Consider the following 16,106-nt stretch of genomic DNA (forward strand, 5'->3'; position numbering starts at 1 on the left):
ACCCGGCCCTCCCGGCCGTGGGGCCGGGCCCGGGACAGGACCCGCAGTGAGCTACACCGAGTGGTCTGCAGGGCGCCGGCCCAGGCATCTGCCTGCAGAGCGCGTCTGGGAGGGGAAGGGCCAGGAAACTCCAGCAAACTGGCGACACGCCAGTGAGGAGCTCCCGGGGGTGCCGCATTAGCAGTGGCCGCATCTCTCTCACGGGGCCCCTGCACCCGCCCCGCCCCGTGGGGGCCTCCCTGCAGCCCCTGGCGCTGACCTCCGCTAAAGGACGGGAGCACCCACCACGGGTCCCTCAGTGAGGCTCCAGATCCACCAGCCAGGAGGGCCGGGACCTCTTGGGTCGGTGCGGTCCACTGCCCACGCCACCCTCAGCTGCCCTCGCAGTCCCCCCGGCCCCCCGCCCCCGCCAGGCCGCTCCACACGCAGCGGAGGCTCCCGCACGGCTGCTGCTCAGAGAGGAAGGCGGCCGGGGCGGCTCTCGGGGGCTCCTGCCCCGGACCTTTCCCGACAGCATGAGGGCGGCCCCCACGAGTGGCCCAAACGCCCTCGGGTCTGGACGCACAGGGTGGTCCTGGCGGGGAGGGGCCTTGGGGAGAGGCTGCAGCCCGGGCCCCGCGGAGGAGGCGGCAGGTGGGAGGAGGTGCTGGGCCCTGCTCCACGGGTTCGGCTCCGTCTGCCCGGTCGGCCCGGGCGCCCCCCGGTTCCAACAGGGTGACCAGCAGCGTTCTGGAGAACCCACACCCCCACGGGACTGCTCTTCCAACAGGTCGGTGCGACACCTGGAATTTGACCCAACCCAACTTGATCTTCCTCAGCACTGGGTCAGGCTGAGTGTGGGGAGACCACTCCCGGAGCCCGTGGTTAACACGGGGACCCCGGAGCACGCTCCACTCCCCGGGCGCCGCAGCTGCCGCTTTGCCAACACACGGCCCAGAGCGGGGGGGCCGTGGGGCGCCGCCCCCACGTGCACAGCTGCGCCCGCGCCCCCCACAGGCCCTGGGAGGACGCCGAGAGAAGCGCAGGGAGCCTGGCACTCTGCTGGCCGGGCACACGAGCCCGGGGGCAGGGGCGTCCCCACCGGCCGCCGTCCCCACCCGCCAGCGGTCAGAGGCCCGCCCGCCCGCCCACAGCTCCGGCGCTGGGACACAGGCCTATGCCACGGACAGAATGCCGCACCCCACACCCTCGCCACACCGCCCCGGCGCTCCCCGCGCCTCCCAGCCCCGCGCCCCTGCGTGTGCGGTCCTGTCCCACGTCCGAGAAGGGGCCCAGCTGCCTTCCAGAGGCGACAGCCGACACCCAGGCTGTGCAGCGGCCGCAGCGCGGCGGAGGGGGCGCAGACCCCAGCGCCACCCCGGCCCCCCGGGCCGAGAGCCCCGCCCGCCCGCCCGCCCACCTTGAAGACGAGGCAGTCGTCCTTGCGCTCGGCGTACATGGACGTGAGCCGGTACTGGCTCTCCCTGGTGATGTCGACCTGGTAGCCCGTCAGCGTGTAGCAGACCTTCCGGAACTCCTGCACCTTGGTCTGGAAGACCTCCTTGAGCCGCTGGTTCTTCAGCTCGGCGCTCTCCACCTGCTTCTTCAGCTCTGCGGAGAGAGGGGGGGAGCTCGCGGGCCGGGGGGCGCAGGGCGCTCGGGGCCGAGGGTGGGGCCGCAGGGCGACGGGGAGGCCCGCCCGCCCCACGTCAGCACCCTCGCCGTGGGAGCTCAGCCCCCGACCGCAGAGGCCGTGCCGCCGCACCCAGCTGCTCGTGGCCACAGCAGCGACGGGGTCTGCCGAAAGCAGTGGCTGCAGAAAAGGGCGGAGCCGACCGCCAGCCACTGCCTGGCTCCGAGCGCTGGACGCACACCTGGCTCGCACACCTGGCTCGCACACCTGGCTCGCACACCTGGCTCGTTTCCTCCCACAGGCCCAGCTCCCGGCAGGCCCCGGGGAGGGGCCCATGTCAGGACGGGAGGGGCGGTGGGGGCCAGTCTGCCCCCCGGCGCAGCCTCAGACGGGCGTGAAGGAGGCACCGCCGGACGAAGGGCCGGCTCCGCAGCCCCGGGTCCCGACGCCCCGAGCGGGCGACTGGCGAAGGCTCCCGGTGTGCGGGAGTCCCCGCGGGGCCAGCACCCAGAGCAGTGAGGGGAGGGGCCCAGGCACAGAGGTCACTGGGGGATGTGGGGCCGTCCTCTCTGAGGGTTCTCTTGCCGGCCACCTGGACACCACGGGCTCCCGCGGGCTCCCCTGGCAGGGCCCGGGCCACCTGCTGCCGCTGCCACGGTTTACGGCCACACAGGGAGACATCAACCGCGCAGCGCCGGCAGGAGGACACGCGGCGATTAGTGTGAATTCTCACCCAAGGTGCCTTCCCAGCAATTAAACCTCGATTTATTGCCCACTAATTAGCGAGGCTGGCTCACTCAAACACAGACAGAGTCGTCTCCGGAGCAAGGCGCTTCCTGGGGCTCAGTCTGGAGCTGGACGGGGGCCCCTGCAGGCCTGGGGATGCCCCGGGTGGGGCAGGAGGGAGCCCTGGGGGCCGAGTCCCGGGACCCCCCCCCCGCCCGCCATGACAGGGACTGTGGTTCCTCAGGCTGAGCCGCAGTGCAGTGCAGTGGGGCCACGAGGAGCCCCAGGCACCCGCGGGGGCTGCCAAGAGGACCACTCCAGATCCGGGGACACAGGGCTGTGCAGGCCTGGGCCCTGCCCGCCGATGGCAGGTGCTCAGTCAGTCACAGGGCCGAGAGGCGGCGCAGATGCCCCAGCCCAGGCGGAACTGTCACAGGGAGCAACGCCTCCCCGCCACCCGAGCATCACAGCCTCTCTTACGCTCCGGGACACACCCGGTCCTGAAGAGGCACCTGGGTGCACCGCCTGCCTGCTGCTCTGGGGGCAGCTGGGGCCGGCCCCCGTGCGGCCCACGGACAGGCCGTGCTTGGCGCCGGTCCACCCGGCCACGTGCCCAGCCCTCCTCTGCCCCCGGGGTCACCGGCTGTGACGGCCCTGGCGGGCCCCGTGACTAATGGAGCAGGTGGACCGTGTCGTCGGCAGGAGAGACCCCCCTGCGCAAGAAACACCCACCGCCCGTGCGTCCACGGCCACGTTTCAGCCCTGTCAGAGGCTGCACGGCCTGGGTGGGTCTCAGGTGCCCAGCAGGGAAATTAGATTCCGGTCATAACTGCGGCCTGACCTTGGGGAAGGAACAGCCCAGCGGCCCCCAGACATCTCGGCGCTGCCTGCTCATGGCTCTCGCCCCCTGGAGGTGGACAGGCTCAGGGCGGGAGGAGGGCCCCCCCTGGGGGAGACGAGCCGGGCCCCGGGGTGCACGCCAGGTCCCCGTGGCCCTTGAGCCTCACGCCGTGCTCTGACGGGAGGGGACACGGGCTCAGAGGGGCAGGTGCTCCGGGTGAGGTGGCCTGGGGGCTGGAGGGGCCCGACACGTCCGCCTGGCCCAGGTGAGGCGGAGGCCTGGGCAAAGGGGGCTGGGAGGGCGCGGTGCTCGGCCCCGCAGCTCGCTCGCGTGCGCCTGGGTGAGCGGTCCCCGTGACGCTGTGGACCAGACTCACCGGGCGGCCTCCTGCCCTGGAGACACCAGCGCTGACGCAGCCTCTCCCCGGGGCCCCGGGGGCCGAGGGCCAGAGACCCCGGGGCCGCAGCGGCCCACTCTGCACCCACCCATGGCTGCTCCACTCGCCCGACCTGCCGGTGACGACCCTGGGCTCCCATCCTCCAGCCGCTCTGACCAGAAGGAACGGCGCACAAGCACCCATCTGGTCTGGGCCGGGGCCTTCCCTCCTCCCCCGCCACCCCGCCTCGTCCTGGGCGCCCCTCCCTCCACAGCTGCCCCGTTTGGTTCCCTGCTGGTCCCAGTGAGGGGCACCGGGACTGAAAGCGCAGTGGCGTGAAGGGCAGGCAGGGGCCGTGAGGGCGGGCATGGCGTGGAGGTCAAGAGCCAGCGTGGCCAGGCTCCTGAACCACACCGGCTGCTGTGGCTGGACATGCAGCCCAGGCCCGCTGGCCACACCAGCCTGTCCTCCGTGCAGCCCCGACCCCTGGCTCCCCCTGGGCTCGAGAGGCTGTGGCGAGAGCGCAGTGGGCAGGAGATCGAGTTCACGGCCGCGGCTGGGGCATGGCGCTGTCCTGGGAGGCCTGGGGAGCAAGTGAGCGGCGGGCAGGGGGGCGCAGGGCCAGGACGGGCCTGGCCGAGCCAGCGGGGTCCCTGCGGGCCGCAGCACGAGGCCTCGCTGGCGGCAGAGCCGGCCATGCCGCTTTCACTGAGAACACGTGATTCCACTTCCTTCCCGTCGGTCTGCGGGTGCGAGGGCGGGGGGCAGGGGCAGGGGGCGGGGGGCAGGGGGCAGGGCGGTGACGGCGGGAAAGGTCTCCGTCCGATGCCCCCACGTGGCCCTGGCCCTCCGGACAAAGCACTCTCCTCTGGGCGCCACCCCTCCCTCGGCGCGGCGGGGCCCACACACAGGCAAGACGGCAGCGAGCTGCTTTTGAAGAGGTGCAAGTGGCCGTGAGGAGGGTGGCCGTGGGTCAGCTTGCCCACACCCCTCCTCTCGTTGGGCCCGAGCCGCGCCCACCCCTGAGCCAGGCCGGTGGCCTCGGACTGTGGCCAGCGGGGCTGCGGGTAGAGGACACAGGGTCTGGCCCTGCACGGACGGGGTGCAGGGGGCCAGCGGAAGGTCTGGGAGCCCCAACCCCACATAACTGGGCCCCCACATGCAGAGGCTGCAGGATGCGGGAAAGGGTGGTCTCGGGTTCCACAAGAAAACCGCCGGGGGGAAGGCGGCGTCCCTGGGGTGCATGGGGGCAGCCAGACGGCGCTCAGCGCTCTGCGGACGGGGAGAGAAGGCTACAAACACCCGGACGATTCCCAAGGGCCGGCACCCAACCGGACCCGCAGCTCTCAGCAGCGCCCCCCTGAGCCGGAGACAGGGACGGACAGGGCAGGGCCTCGGAGTGGGGCGCTCAGTCGAGTGGACGGGGTCGAGAGTGGACAAGGGCATTCTCCGACATGCAGGGACGCACAGATGGCTTCCCGGCTGTCCTCAGCTCCTGGAGGACGTGTCCTGCCCGCACAGACCCAGCACAGACGGAGGGTCCGGGAGAGGGGGCCGGCAGGAGACAAGGCACCTGCTCCGAGGGAGGGGGGTCTGGGGAGAGGGCTGGGCACAAGGCCCGGGCCCACAACAGGCCCCATCCGAGCTGGGGGACGGACCGCAGGGGACAGGGAGGACGGGGGCGATCCCAGAGGGGCTGGGGCCGTGAGCAGGGGACCAGGATGTGAGAGAGCGGGGAGCACGGGGAGGCCGGGGTGACAGGACAGAGCCACTGCCGGGGGGGGGGGGGAGGGGGCGCCGGGAGCAGGGGCGGTGCGCCTCGGGGTGCACGCATGTGTGTGTGTGCGTGTGCATGGGCGCGCCCATGGGCAGGAGCAGGCCGTGCCTGTCCCTCTGAGCAGCCCGTGCCGTCCACGCCGGTGTGCGAGGGGTGCCTCGCCCCCGCCCTCCGAGACTGCGGGCCGCAGCCGGGCCGCTGGCCGGGGACCAAGCCCCTGCAGCCCTGCCCGGCCGGCAGGCGGCCCCGCGGCCGCTCTGCTCAGGGGCGGGACTCAGGACAGAGTCACCTTTCTTCCCGAAAAGGCGGCAAGGACGCTGGGCCAGCCCAAGGCGTCTGGGCTGCAAGGAAGCAGTGGGAAGGGCTGGTGCTTCACCCTCGGGGCGGCCGGCTGTGCCGGCGCGCTCTGGAGCCCGGCGCAGGGCGCTCCGAGGGCGCAGCGGGACGGCGGGGACCAGGCTGCCCCGCAAAGGGGGCGCACCCCCCACTTTCCCGAAAGTCTGGACAAGTGGCTCCCAGCTCTGCTCAGGGCCGGAAGGCAGCCCGTCCGCCCCGACCCAGGCCCTCTGCCCGCCCTCTCGTCTCTGCAGCCTGCATGGGTCCTCGGGCGGAGATGCCGGCCGGCCGCCCCGCAGGGCGACGATGCCCGCCCGCCTGCCTGGTGGAGGTGCTCGAAGCTCCCTCCCCACGGCCTCTGCCTCCTCAGTGCCCGCGAGGCGGTCGGCCGAGTGCCGGAGACGGGGACCACGCTGGCCCATGGCTAAGACTCAGCCAGCCTGGGTCATGACGGCGCAACACCGCCGGGACACCGGTGGAGTCAGCCCCCTCTCGGCTGTGGGACCAGTCTCCAAAGCAAAGCCGGCAGGGCACTGGGCCGCCCTCGGGCCCCAGGCCCCATGGCTTCCTGAGGCCCGGAGGCCAACCTGAGACCAGACCTGGGGCTGGGCGTGGGGTGAGTGACAGAGCAAGGGCGGCCCCGGTGACAGCACGGGGCTGAGGCTGAGCTCTGGAGGACGGCACTGTCATCTGCTCCGCATGGCCCGGAAGGAGTGACAGGCAGGGTGGGGCCAAGGGTCCAGAAGGTCTGGAGAGAAGACACCCCGAGGGGGCCGCCCCAGCCACGAGCCTGGAGCGCGGGGCCGCACGGCAGCTGTCCGGGGGCGGTGCTGGGTCTGGAGGGCAGGGGGAGGCCAGACGTGACCCCCACGTCTGAAGGACGCCAGGGGCACGAAGTCAGCGGGTCGAGTGGTCCCTGAAGCCCAGCGAAGGCCAGGGGGGGACTCGCCTCTGCCCGGGCACGGACCCGGGGGCGGCCCCGTGTCGGCGGCAGAGACCTTTCTGACTCTGTCCCTGGCAGGCCGGACCCCAGACGGAGCATCACGTGGCAGGGAGCCCGTGGTGGTGGTGCTGGGCGCCCGCCTGGGCCACGGTTCCCGCGGTCGGCCATGCTGCCGGGCCTCCAGGCCGGCGGCGGCGGGCGCTGTGGGCTCTGCTCGGGCCCAAAGCTGGGCTGCGCCTCCACACTTCCAGGGCTGAATTATTCATGCCTTGCGACTCCTAAACTATTTCAGTTTTACATGTTCAAATATTTAATAATTAGGCATGAAATATTCACGCTGTTTTATTAGCAGCCGTGGGAGGGGGCACCGCAGGCCTGTGACCAGTCTGTGTCCGGGTCCCGGTGGGCCCCCCGGAGGCCACGCTCCGTCCCAAACGCAAGCTCAGGGAGGAGCCTGGGTGGCTGGCGGCAGAGGGGCACAGGGCCCGTCCGCCGAGACCCACGGCAGCTGGGCAGCCGCCAGCCCCCAGCCGCCCCACGCAGCACGGCAGGCGTGCCCCAGCTGCCAGTCCCAGCGACAGGTGGACACCGCCGTCCCCGCGCCAGAGCCCCTGCCGCCCGCGGGGACGACCCCGCCCGAACAGCCCGAAGCCACAGGCCCCGAGCCGCAGTCTCCGCGCCGAGCCCGTGCCCCCCGCGGGGCTGGAAATTGCACGTTTCACGCCGAAGCGGAGATGCCCGCCCTGGGGTGACACGCAGATGAGCGGCGCCCGTGCCCACGGCCAGGCTGCCTGGCGGACGCCGCCCGGGCGAGCTCAGTGTCGGCGCCCCCCCCCGCGCCAGAGGGGCGCCTGTGTGATTAACGGCTCACTCTGCAAGCAGCCTGTCACCTTGCACCAGAACAGTCTGAAAAGACACCGGCAATTACAGCCCACCAGATGACGGGGTGGGCGAGTCCCGGGGTGACAGGCGGGCGCTGACGTGACATCACACTCTCAGGAAGGCTCCCTCCCCCTCCATGGAGAGCAGAGAGCAGCCGAAGCCCCAGAGGACAGCTGTCCCTGAGCCCAGCCGGGTGCCAGGCTCCGGTCCCGTGGCCCTTTCGGGAGGGAGGGGCCAGCTGGGCCCTGGTGGAAGGCCACCGCCTGCCCCTCGTCTGGGCCTCTGGCAAACGTGGGGACAGGCCCAGCCAGGGAGCAGAGGGGCCAGACACCGCAGCCAGGCCTGCGGGTGGGGCAGCCCCCGGGGCCCCGGGGCTGCATCGGTGCCGCTGTGAGCGGCCAGCCCTGCACACCAGGCGCCCCTGGGGCCCCTGGGGACCCCCGGCGTGGTGCCCTCACGGAACTCACTGCCTCTCACTGGTGTTCACTCCCCCTCTGCGGGGCTGTTCACTGGCTGCTGCTCCCATGAGGGCGGGGGCCGGCCCACACTGCCCACAGCTGGCCCATGGGGGAGGGTCGGAAACACTCATCCAATGACGTGTAACTCACTTCCCGCCCACCCTGTGAAGCGGCACTGTCATCACTTCCACTGCAAAGACAGGGACACCGAGGACCAGAGTGACAGCCGGGGGCCTGGGGCACACCGCCAGGAGAGGCACCCCCGGGAACAAGCTGCCGGACCCGTGGGGGCGCTGGGGGGGGCTGCGGCTCTGGGCGGTGCCTGCGCGGGAACCGTCGTTCCTTTCCGACACGGCTTCCGGGAGCCTGGGGCCCCCAAAGGCACACCCCCCTGTGGGAGAGTGGAGCCTTTTCGGAGCTCGTGTTGTTCCGTCGACAGAGCCCTGTCGGAGTCGGCCCGCCCGCCTGCCTCTCCGCGCGACGGAAGTCTCACTGCTCTCCCCTCGTCTGAGGCGGGCCGCCCATTGAAGCTGCGGGTGCCCAGGCCATCCGCCTGGGGCCCGGCCATCCCCACGGGGTCCCTCCCCGCAGGGGCACGGCTGCCGGGACGCTGCTCCCGGGAGCCCCGAGCAGGCAGCACACTGGGCACGCCCCAGCGGAGAGGCCGCAGGCGCCCCCCCGCCCCAGGGTCACGTGGGCACAGAGCCTCTGGGAAAACAGGGAGCCCCCCCGCCCCCTGCTCTCCCCTGAGCATTCCGAGGGTGCCGAGGGCAGGTTGGGCCCGGCGGCCGTGAGGCCTCCAGCGTCCCGACGCCAGCGGCCCCTCCGCGGGAGACGCCGCGCACTGTCGCGGAGGCCGCCGCCCGACTCGGAACAGGCAGCGCGTGGGGTAGCGGCAGCGGGGCCCCTGCGCCAGGGCTCGGAGGCCTGTGCCGGGCGCTCGGGCCCATGAAAGGGGCCCGTTCCCATGGAGCGCGGGGTCTGCTCACGGTCAGCGGGCACAGACAAGCCGGTCAACAGCGCCACCTTGTTCTGGGGCCTGAGCAGACGTCGCCTGGCCAGTGGCCTCTCCACTGCTCTGCAGACCCGGCCACCAGGCCTGCTGCCCAGCCCCTCCCATGGCCTGGCCCCCTCCTGCGCTGGGGGGACAGATGAACGGACAGGCAGGCAGACGCCCGCGCCGCCCCAGTGGCCGCCGAGGGTCCTACCTGCCACCTCCTTGGACGAGGGCAGACAGGAAGCCTGCAGGTCGGCCGGCACGGGGCCGCCTCTCTCCAGGGCGCTCACCAGCTTGCGCAGCCGCTCACACTCCTCCTGCAGCCGGGCCTGGTCCTGGCGCAGGCACTGCCGTGCCTCGCTGGCCGGGTTGGCGCTCAGGTGCAGCACCTTGGTCTTGCTCTGGTCGTAGTCGCCCTGCAGGAGCACGGGGCGGGGGCCAGCGTCAGGGCGGGGGGAGGGGACGGAGAGGAGCAGGGCAGCGCTGCATGCCCCAGCGAGGCGTGTGAGCCGGGACCCTCCCGGGACAGGCCCGGCCCCCCGCCCCTGCCCCCTCCGGCCTTGGGTGCAGCCCCCGCCCCCCACCATGGTGCCGTCCCGCCCTGCAGGAGTGAACAGGGAGGAGGTGGCGAGGAGCGGGCCCGCCCCTCACGCCTCCGCCACGCGGCACGCCCTGGGCGCGCGGGTCCCTCCTCTCAGTCCCACCGGCCGAGCGTGCCGACGGCCTGGGAGGGCGTCTCCCACCCACGCTGCTGCGAGGGGCCGGGCGACCGGGGCCCGCCAGCCTGCAGGGGCCGCCTCGGCAGGCCTGTCCCCGCCCCAGCCCCGCGGTCTCTGAGGGCAGGGCCCGGGGACCGAAAGTGCCCCCGTCACAGGGAACGCAGGACCCTGCCGCCCGCGCGGACCCGGCGGCGGCGTGTGGGGGGCGGGGGACAGGTACCCCGAAGCCTCTTGGCAGAGACCCGCCCGCCTGCCAGGCGGCACGGAGGCCAGGGCCTCGTCAGTGCCCTGGTCACGGAGGAATGGACCTCCGGTCAGCCCCTCTGCCCCATGCGGCCCTGCCGCCCTGCGCCTGACCCCGCTGTGAGGATGAGGACGAGAAGGCCACGGAGGCAGGAGCCTGACCTGGATGGGGGTGCGGGGGTGGGGGGCTGCCCCCTGGAGCCACTGGTCAGACCCGGGCTGGGGCTTGGGGCAGCCAGGCGCAGCCCTCAGCCGGGTCCCCAGGCTGCCCCCCAGCACTGCTCTCGGGGGCAAGGGGTGTCCTCTCGTCCGCCGGCCCCGGGCCCCGGCGCGCGGACGCGGTGAGCCGGGCCGTGAGGACACCGCCGCACGCCCTGGGTGCGCGCGCACGGCCTGTGGCGAGCCCACTCCGGACTGCGCGCCCGCTTGCTGCTCTCCGGCTTCCGTCCAGGCAGAAGGGCGGGCCACAGGCAGAGTCCGCCGGGGTCACACTCCAGCCTGCCCTACTCCTGCCCGAGGGCTGGCCTCCGACGCGGGCGCACCCCCCCAGGGCCGGCCCAGGACGTGACTGGGTGCCCCCACAGGGGAAAGCCGCACCCTCTTCCCTCTCTGCTCCTGCATGTGGGGGGCCGAGGGGGTCCTGCCGAGGGGGTCCTGCAGAGGGCAGCCAGAGCTGAGGCCGAGCCCCACCCCCAGCAGCCACAGCAGGGGGCTCCTGACCACACTCCGCACCCCGCAGCCCACGGGAACTGGGGGGAGAGGGTCATCTCACGCTCATTGCCTCCAGACGCCTCCCGGTGAGGCCCCCCACTGTCTCTCAGCCAGCGTGGCGTGTGGGAGGCCGAGGCCCTGGCATGTCCAGCCTGCCTCCCGTGATGTGCCGGGGGCCGCACAGGGACACGTGGGCGGGCCTCCCTGGGGGGAAAGGCCCCGCCCCAGGGGCTCAGCCCAGCAGGCCCGCTTGCTGAAGTCTGGGTGAGTACACCCAGGAGAGACCGGTGGGGGCAGACTGCTGCTGTTTTAAGCCAGGAGACTCTGGGGTTTTTGTCACCAAGCACCGGGAAACTGTAGCAAACCTCCGGCGGAGGCTCCGAAAGAGGTGGGAGGGCCACTGCGCCGGAGGCCACTGAGGGCCTCCTGGTCCCAGCCACGCAGGGGCAGGCTCCCTGGGGGCCCGGCCGTGCCTACAGGACTCTGCAAGGTCAGAACAGGGTGGGCGCCACACTCCGGCCCGCTCGCAGCGGTGACGGGACTGCTGTGCCGCTGTCCCTCGCGGGGACAGACGGCGCACGGTGCCAGTGGCTGAAGGACGATGACAGCCACTGATGTGAGTGAGCTGGGACCCGGCCCGTGGGCTGGGTGAGGAGGCGGGGAGCAGGGGCCTCCCGGCGCTGTGGCCCTCGCACTGCGGGTCGCAGGGCTGGGCGCCCCCGGAAGACCGCCATTGTCATCTGGGCAGCCCCAGCCTGTGAGCGGTGAGCGGGCGGGAGGAAGGAGGAGGCTCTGCTGACCCGCCCCGCCGCCGCCGCCGAGGGGAGAGAGGGAGTAACAGACGGCTGACCCGCCGGAAGCGCGCCGCCTCCTCTGACCCGCGGCCGAGGAGACGCCGAGAGGGGGCGGGGCCGAGAAGGGGCAGCCCCGGCCCGTGTGCAGTGCGGTGCGGGGCCCACCAGACACGCACGTCTCCCTGCCGAGGGCTCGAGCGCGCGCAGAGGAGCACCGGGCGGGGCCGCGACCCGGAGGGGGCGGCAGTGGGGGTGCCGTCTCGAGGCCAGAGGGGGCGCAGGGCCGCCCGAGACCCCAGCACACAGGGCCGGCGGGGAGGGCTCCCCGGCGGGCCTGGGGGGAGGCTCGCTGCCTCCCCCCCCACCCCTCCCCCCACCAACCCCCATGGCGTGGACTGCTCTCGCTGCTCGGATTCTGCGCCGGCCTGGGTCAGCGGCTGTGTCCCTCCGCGTCCGGGGCTACTGGGCGAGCACCCCGAGTCTGGGGCACATGGTGGGCGGCACCCGCTTCGCCCCGGGCACGTCCCGTCCTGCCTCTAACTTGCGGGTGCCCGAAAGCCTCCTGTGCTCCCCGAGCCTCAGCTTCCCACCTGCACAGGACGGGGCTGCAGACCTCGGTCTCTAGGAGATTTCGGGCTCTGTGCTCAAAACACGTGGACAGGGGACCACCCCCACGAGACCCCGGCCCGGCCCGTGGCTGGGCCTGCTGCAGGGCGACCACGGCCATCCCACGGCCAGGCGCAGGAGATGCAGCCCCTGGCTGTGCCCCAGGGGCGGGCGCCTGCCTCCCGGGGCCCGCTGTGCATGCTAACAGGCCCTGCTGGGGAGGCAGAGACGGGCAGAGAATTAAAAAGCACAGTTAAATAACCGCCCATCCCCATGCATATTTATGAGCCAGCCAGCCTCCAGCCTGAATCAATACCTCTCCAGGCTGAAGGAAGCACAGCCAGGGAGCGGGGGTGGGGCGGGAGGGTGCGTGCACTGGGGGGTGCTCCCCAGCCCGGGGCAGGCCCCGCTGGACCTCCAAGACAGGGCCGTGCCGCCCTCCTAGGCCCCTGCCACATCTGCCCCCGGGGAGACCTGCACAGGCCCAGGGCAGCTGCCCTGGGTTGGGCGGGTCCTTCAGGTGCTGGCCTTGCGCCCTGCATGCCTCTCGGCCTGGAGTGAGCGTGCCTGGCTACGGCACTGGGCGCTTAGTGGGCTCGCAGGAACACTCCCTGCTCTGGAGCCAGGAACACACTCCCGGCCCAAGGGAAGCACCGGGAGGACCCCCTGCCCCTGCCCCGGAGCCCTTTCCACGAGCAGGGGCGCAGGCGCTGGGGCCGCGACAGGGTCTTCTTCCGCCTCCTTCCCAGCCACCTGGTGCGCCCTCGGCTTCCGGCAGCCCCAGCAGTGGCCGCAGGCACCGGTGGACAGGAGACTGAGACACCCACGGGCGGGTCAGCGGGCGCGCCTCTGCGCGGGAGGGCATGGCAGAGACGCCGGGCGGTCCCTGCTCAGGCCCGCAGGGTCCCTGCCAGGCAGCCGCAGGGGACCCTGCAGACGCGCCCGCCCGCCCTGCAGTCTGAGCAGGCCCAGCTCGGCAGCCACGAGCCTCGCGGGGTGACGGGGCCGCTCCCTGGACTTCTGAGCCCAGGCGAGGCCCCCTGCGAGGAGAGGGAGAGTGGGGGGGCAGGGAAGAGGGCGCAGAGTCTGTCCTGCAGCCCATCCACCTGTCCGTCCGCTGTCACCTCCCAGGCCGGGCAAGGCCGCCTCGCTGGCCCGCCCGCTCTCTCAGGACCGCCGGCCTCGGGCTCTGACGCAGACGGGAGAGTCAGCGCAGCCCGCACAGACGGCACTTGTCCTCCAGGAGGGGTCCGAGGGGGGGAGGGGGGCAGCCACGGCGGGGGGCGGTGACCCTAACTGTCAGCGGGGCTGGAGGCAGCCCCTGAGGCCACGGACGGCTCTGCCGCCCGGCCTCGCGCCCCTGCCGTCGCCCTCTCCCAGGCTCTGGGCCCATCCACCCCCTGCTGCTGCCGGAGAGCTGCCCCCGGGCCTCACACGGCGGGTCAGACGGGCGGCGGCTTCGGGAAAACACAGGTGGGAGAGCGGAGGTGGGGGGTGGGGGGTGGCCACTGGCGACTGCGATGACCCCTGGCTCAGCTGCCCAAGCTTCTCGCCCCCTGCCACTCCCACCGCCAGCTGGACCCGTCGCTGGACCCGTCCCTGGCCCCGTCCCATCAGGGCCGCGCACACGTGGGCGTCCACAGGACACCAGCCCCGCCCCCGGGCACTCAGGCCGCGTGCGCTGCGCGGGGGAGTGACATGCACGCACGTGCTCGTCCTGAGCAGTGGGGGCCACTGTCACTGCTCCCCTGTCCCCCCCAACCCCTCACTCCACAACAACGTCACCGGGCCCCACGGGAGCGTGGCACCCACCCGGCGCAGCTCTGCGGAGGGGGGCCGCCTCGTGGGAGGGACAGGGCTGGTCGGCGTCATCCTGGGGCCCCCGAGACAAGGAGGAGAGGAGGCCTTCACCCCCGAAACGACTGCCACATGGTGTCTGTCGCCTCCGTCTCTAGGCCTGCCAAGCGCCGTGTCCCAGCTCTTCCCTACGTGCTCCGCAAGGACCACGTGCAGGTAAGGCGAGATGCCCAGGCTGACACCTGGGGGCGGCCCCGAGGGCCGGGACACCCCCCGCGGCACGAGGAGCAGCTGCCAGGGCGGTGATGGCGCCGCTCACGGTGCCCTGTGCCTTTCGGACCCTAAGCGTGGCCAGCGGCGGGGAGGGTGGGCCACGCCCTGGGAGTCGACGGGGCAAGACCCCGAGGGAGTCGCTCAGCGGGCCCCTGGGGGGGGACGCCCAGCAGCCTCCTCTGCCAGCGAGGGCGGGGCCCGCGGGCTGGGGCCAGGGGACCCTGGTGAGGCCTGCGGGCCCCAGCTCCGGGCCCGGGAGACGAGAAGGGGCTTAATATTCAGGACACGCCACCCTTCTCTTAGGAAATCAAAAGAAATCAGCGCCTGTGGAAATCTCTGCACAAACGCACATCCGCGCGCCAGCCTCTCCAGGCCCGGCGTTAATAAACATGAGCAGCCCGCCGCCACCGCGGGGGCGGGGGCGGGGCGGGGTGGGGTGCGGGGCTCCCTCCCTCCGCCAGCGCCCTGCTTCTCCAGGGCACGCAGGCCGCAGCCCGTAGCCCGCAGCGGTGGGACGAGCCCGCGCAGCCACCGCAGGGCAGGCCGCACACCGGGAGCCGCGTGGGACTGGCAGGCGGTGAGGCCGGAGAACAGACCCGCCGCCGCCGCCGCCGGAACGGGGCGACGAGCACCGAGACCCGTGGGCACCGGGCGGCGGGAAGGACACACGGCGCAGGCGCGCGGCGGCCTGAAGTCCCCGGACGGACAGACAGGAGCTGCCAGGAAGACGCCGCGAGGGAGGCGGGAGGGGTCTGGGGCGCACGAGACCCACCGAGCCCGGGAGGCCTGGGCGGACACGCAGCCGAGGACGGGGAGGACACGGGGGCAGACCCGGGACGTGGGGGCGCACGCAGGGGCAGGGGTGCGCGCGCGGGGGCGGTGGTGGAGGGGGCCCGCGAGGAGAAGACCGGCGTCCGTGGGCGGTCTGGGCCAGGCCCCGCCCCTCCGCACGGCAAGGCCGCAGTGGGGGCGCGAGCTGCCGCACGGCCGGGCGGAGCCTGGGGGCTGCTCCGCGCCCTTGACCGAGGCCGGCGGCGAGAAGCAGACCCAAAGCCCAGAAGCCCCCCCCGCCCCCCCGCCCCAGAGGTGCACGAACACTGGAAAACCAAACACCTCTCCTCCGGTAAAAAATACGTCCAAGTCCAAAACAAAGACAGACGACGAGTCTCGAAAGTGCACTCGTACCTCACAGGGAAGCGAGCCCAGCTGCTCCCCACACTGAGAGCTCCGAGAGGTCGGCAAGAGGACCGACCGTCTGCTTGGAGAGTGACCAAGGACGTGAGCGCGCACGCACACCCCCCCCCCAGAACACCCCTGGTCTCACCTGCAACAGGGGCTGAGCTGACGAGCGCCCTGGGCCGCCCTGTGCACCCACGGGACCAGCGGCACCTGGCGAGGCGGTGGGGGTGCGGCGCTCTGGGGCCTCTCTGGCGCAGTCCTGTCCTGCTCCACGGGCGGCCCCGAGACGCTGGGGGCGCCGGGCAGTGTCTCTCCAGAGCCTGCAGGTGCCCCACGAGCCCACTGTCCCTGGATGTCCCCCAGCGCAGACTCGCACCCGGGAACATACGTGCTAGGGATGCCCTCCACGGCCCCGTGTGGTCACGGGAGGACACAGAGGCCCCCTGTGGGTGGCAGCTGGCTACACAGGCAAGGGCACGGCACAGCCAGGTCCGCCATTGGCCGAGCAGCCCTGCTCACGAAGACCCCCTCCGAGCTACAGCAGGCCCCGGGGCTGGAGCTGCCCTCACCCCAGGGAACACAGTCTCCCCCCAGAACAATCTCCGGGGTGCATCCCACACCCCAGCGGTGCCTGGCGCCACGGCCCGCAGTCTCTGCCCCCCAAAAACACCACCCAGAGAACGTTCTGGAGGTGCAGGCAGCAGCCCGCTCAGCAGCCACCTGCCTCGTCGGGGACGGGACAGGCACGAGGGCGCGGTGGGCAGCTGCAGGCCTCACGAGGAGCGGGCGGAGACCCAAGGGCCTCCGCAAAGCAGAGGTGAGGCCAGCTGTGGGCT

At 72.6% G+C, this 16,106-nt stretch overlaps 1 protein-coding gene across 1 annotated transcript in view; it reads right to left on the reverse strand.

Moving 5' to 3' along the window:
* Positions 1 to 16,106, reverse strand: part of MAD1L1 (mitotic arrest deficient 1 like 1) — a 108,463-nt gene that overhangs the window by 6,326 nt on the left and 86,031 nt on the right. Inside the window, exons 16-17 of the mRNA XM_045824591.1 lie at positions 9,160 to 9,364; positions 1,400 to 1,590 (exon numbers count right to left, since the gene is read on the reverse strand). Of these exons, the coding sequence (XP_045680547.1) occupies positions 1,400 to 1,590; positions 9,160 to 9,364 (396 nt within the window). The remainder of the gene's footprint in view (positions 1 to 1,399; positions 1,591 to 9,159; positions 9,365 to 16,106) is intronic.

This window comes from Phyllostomus hastatus, unplaced genomic scaffold (assembly GCF_019186645.2).
Source record: "Phyllostomus hastatus isolate PE091 unplaced genomic scaffold, TTU_PhHast_1.1 phas_contig_150, whole genome shotgun sequence".
Classification (NCBI taxonomy): domain Eukaryota; kingdom Metazoa; phylum Chordata; class Mammalia; order Chiroptera; family Phyllostomidae; genus Phyllostomus; species Phyllostomus hastatus.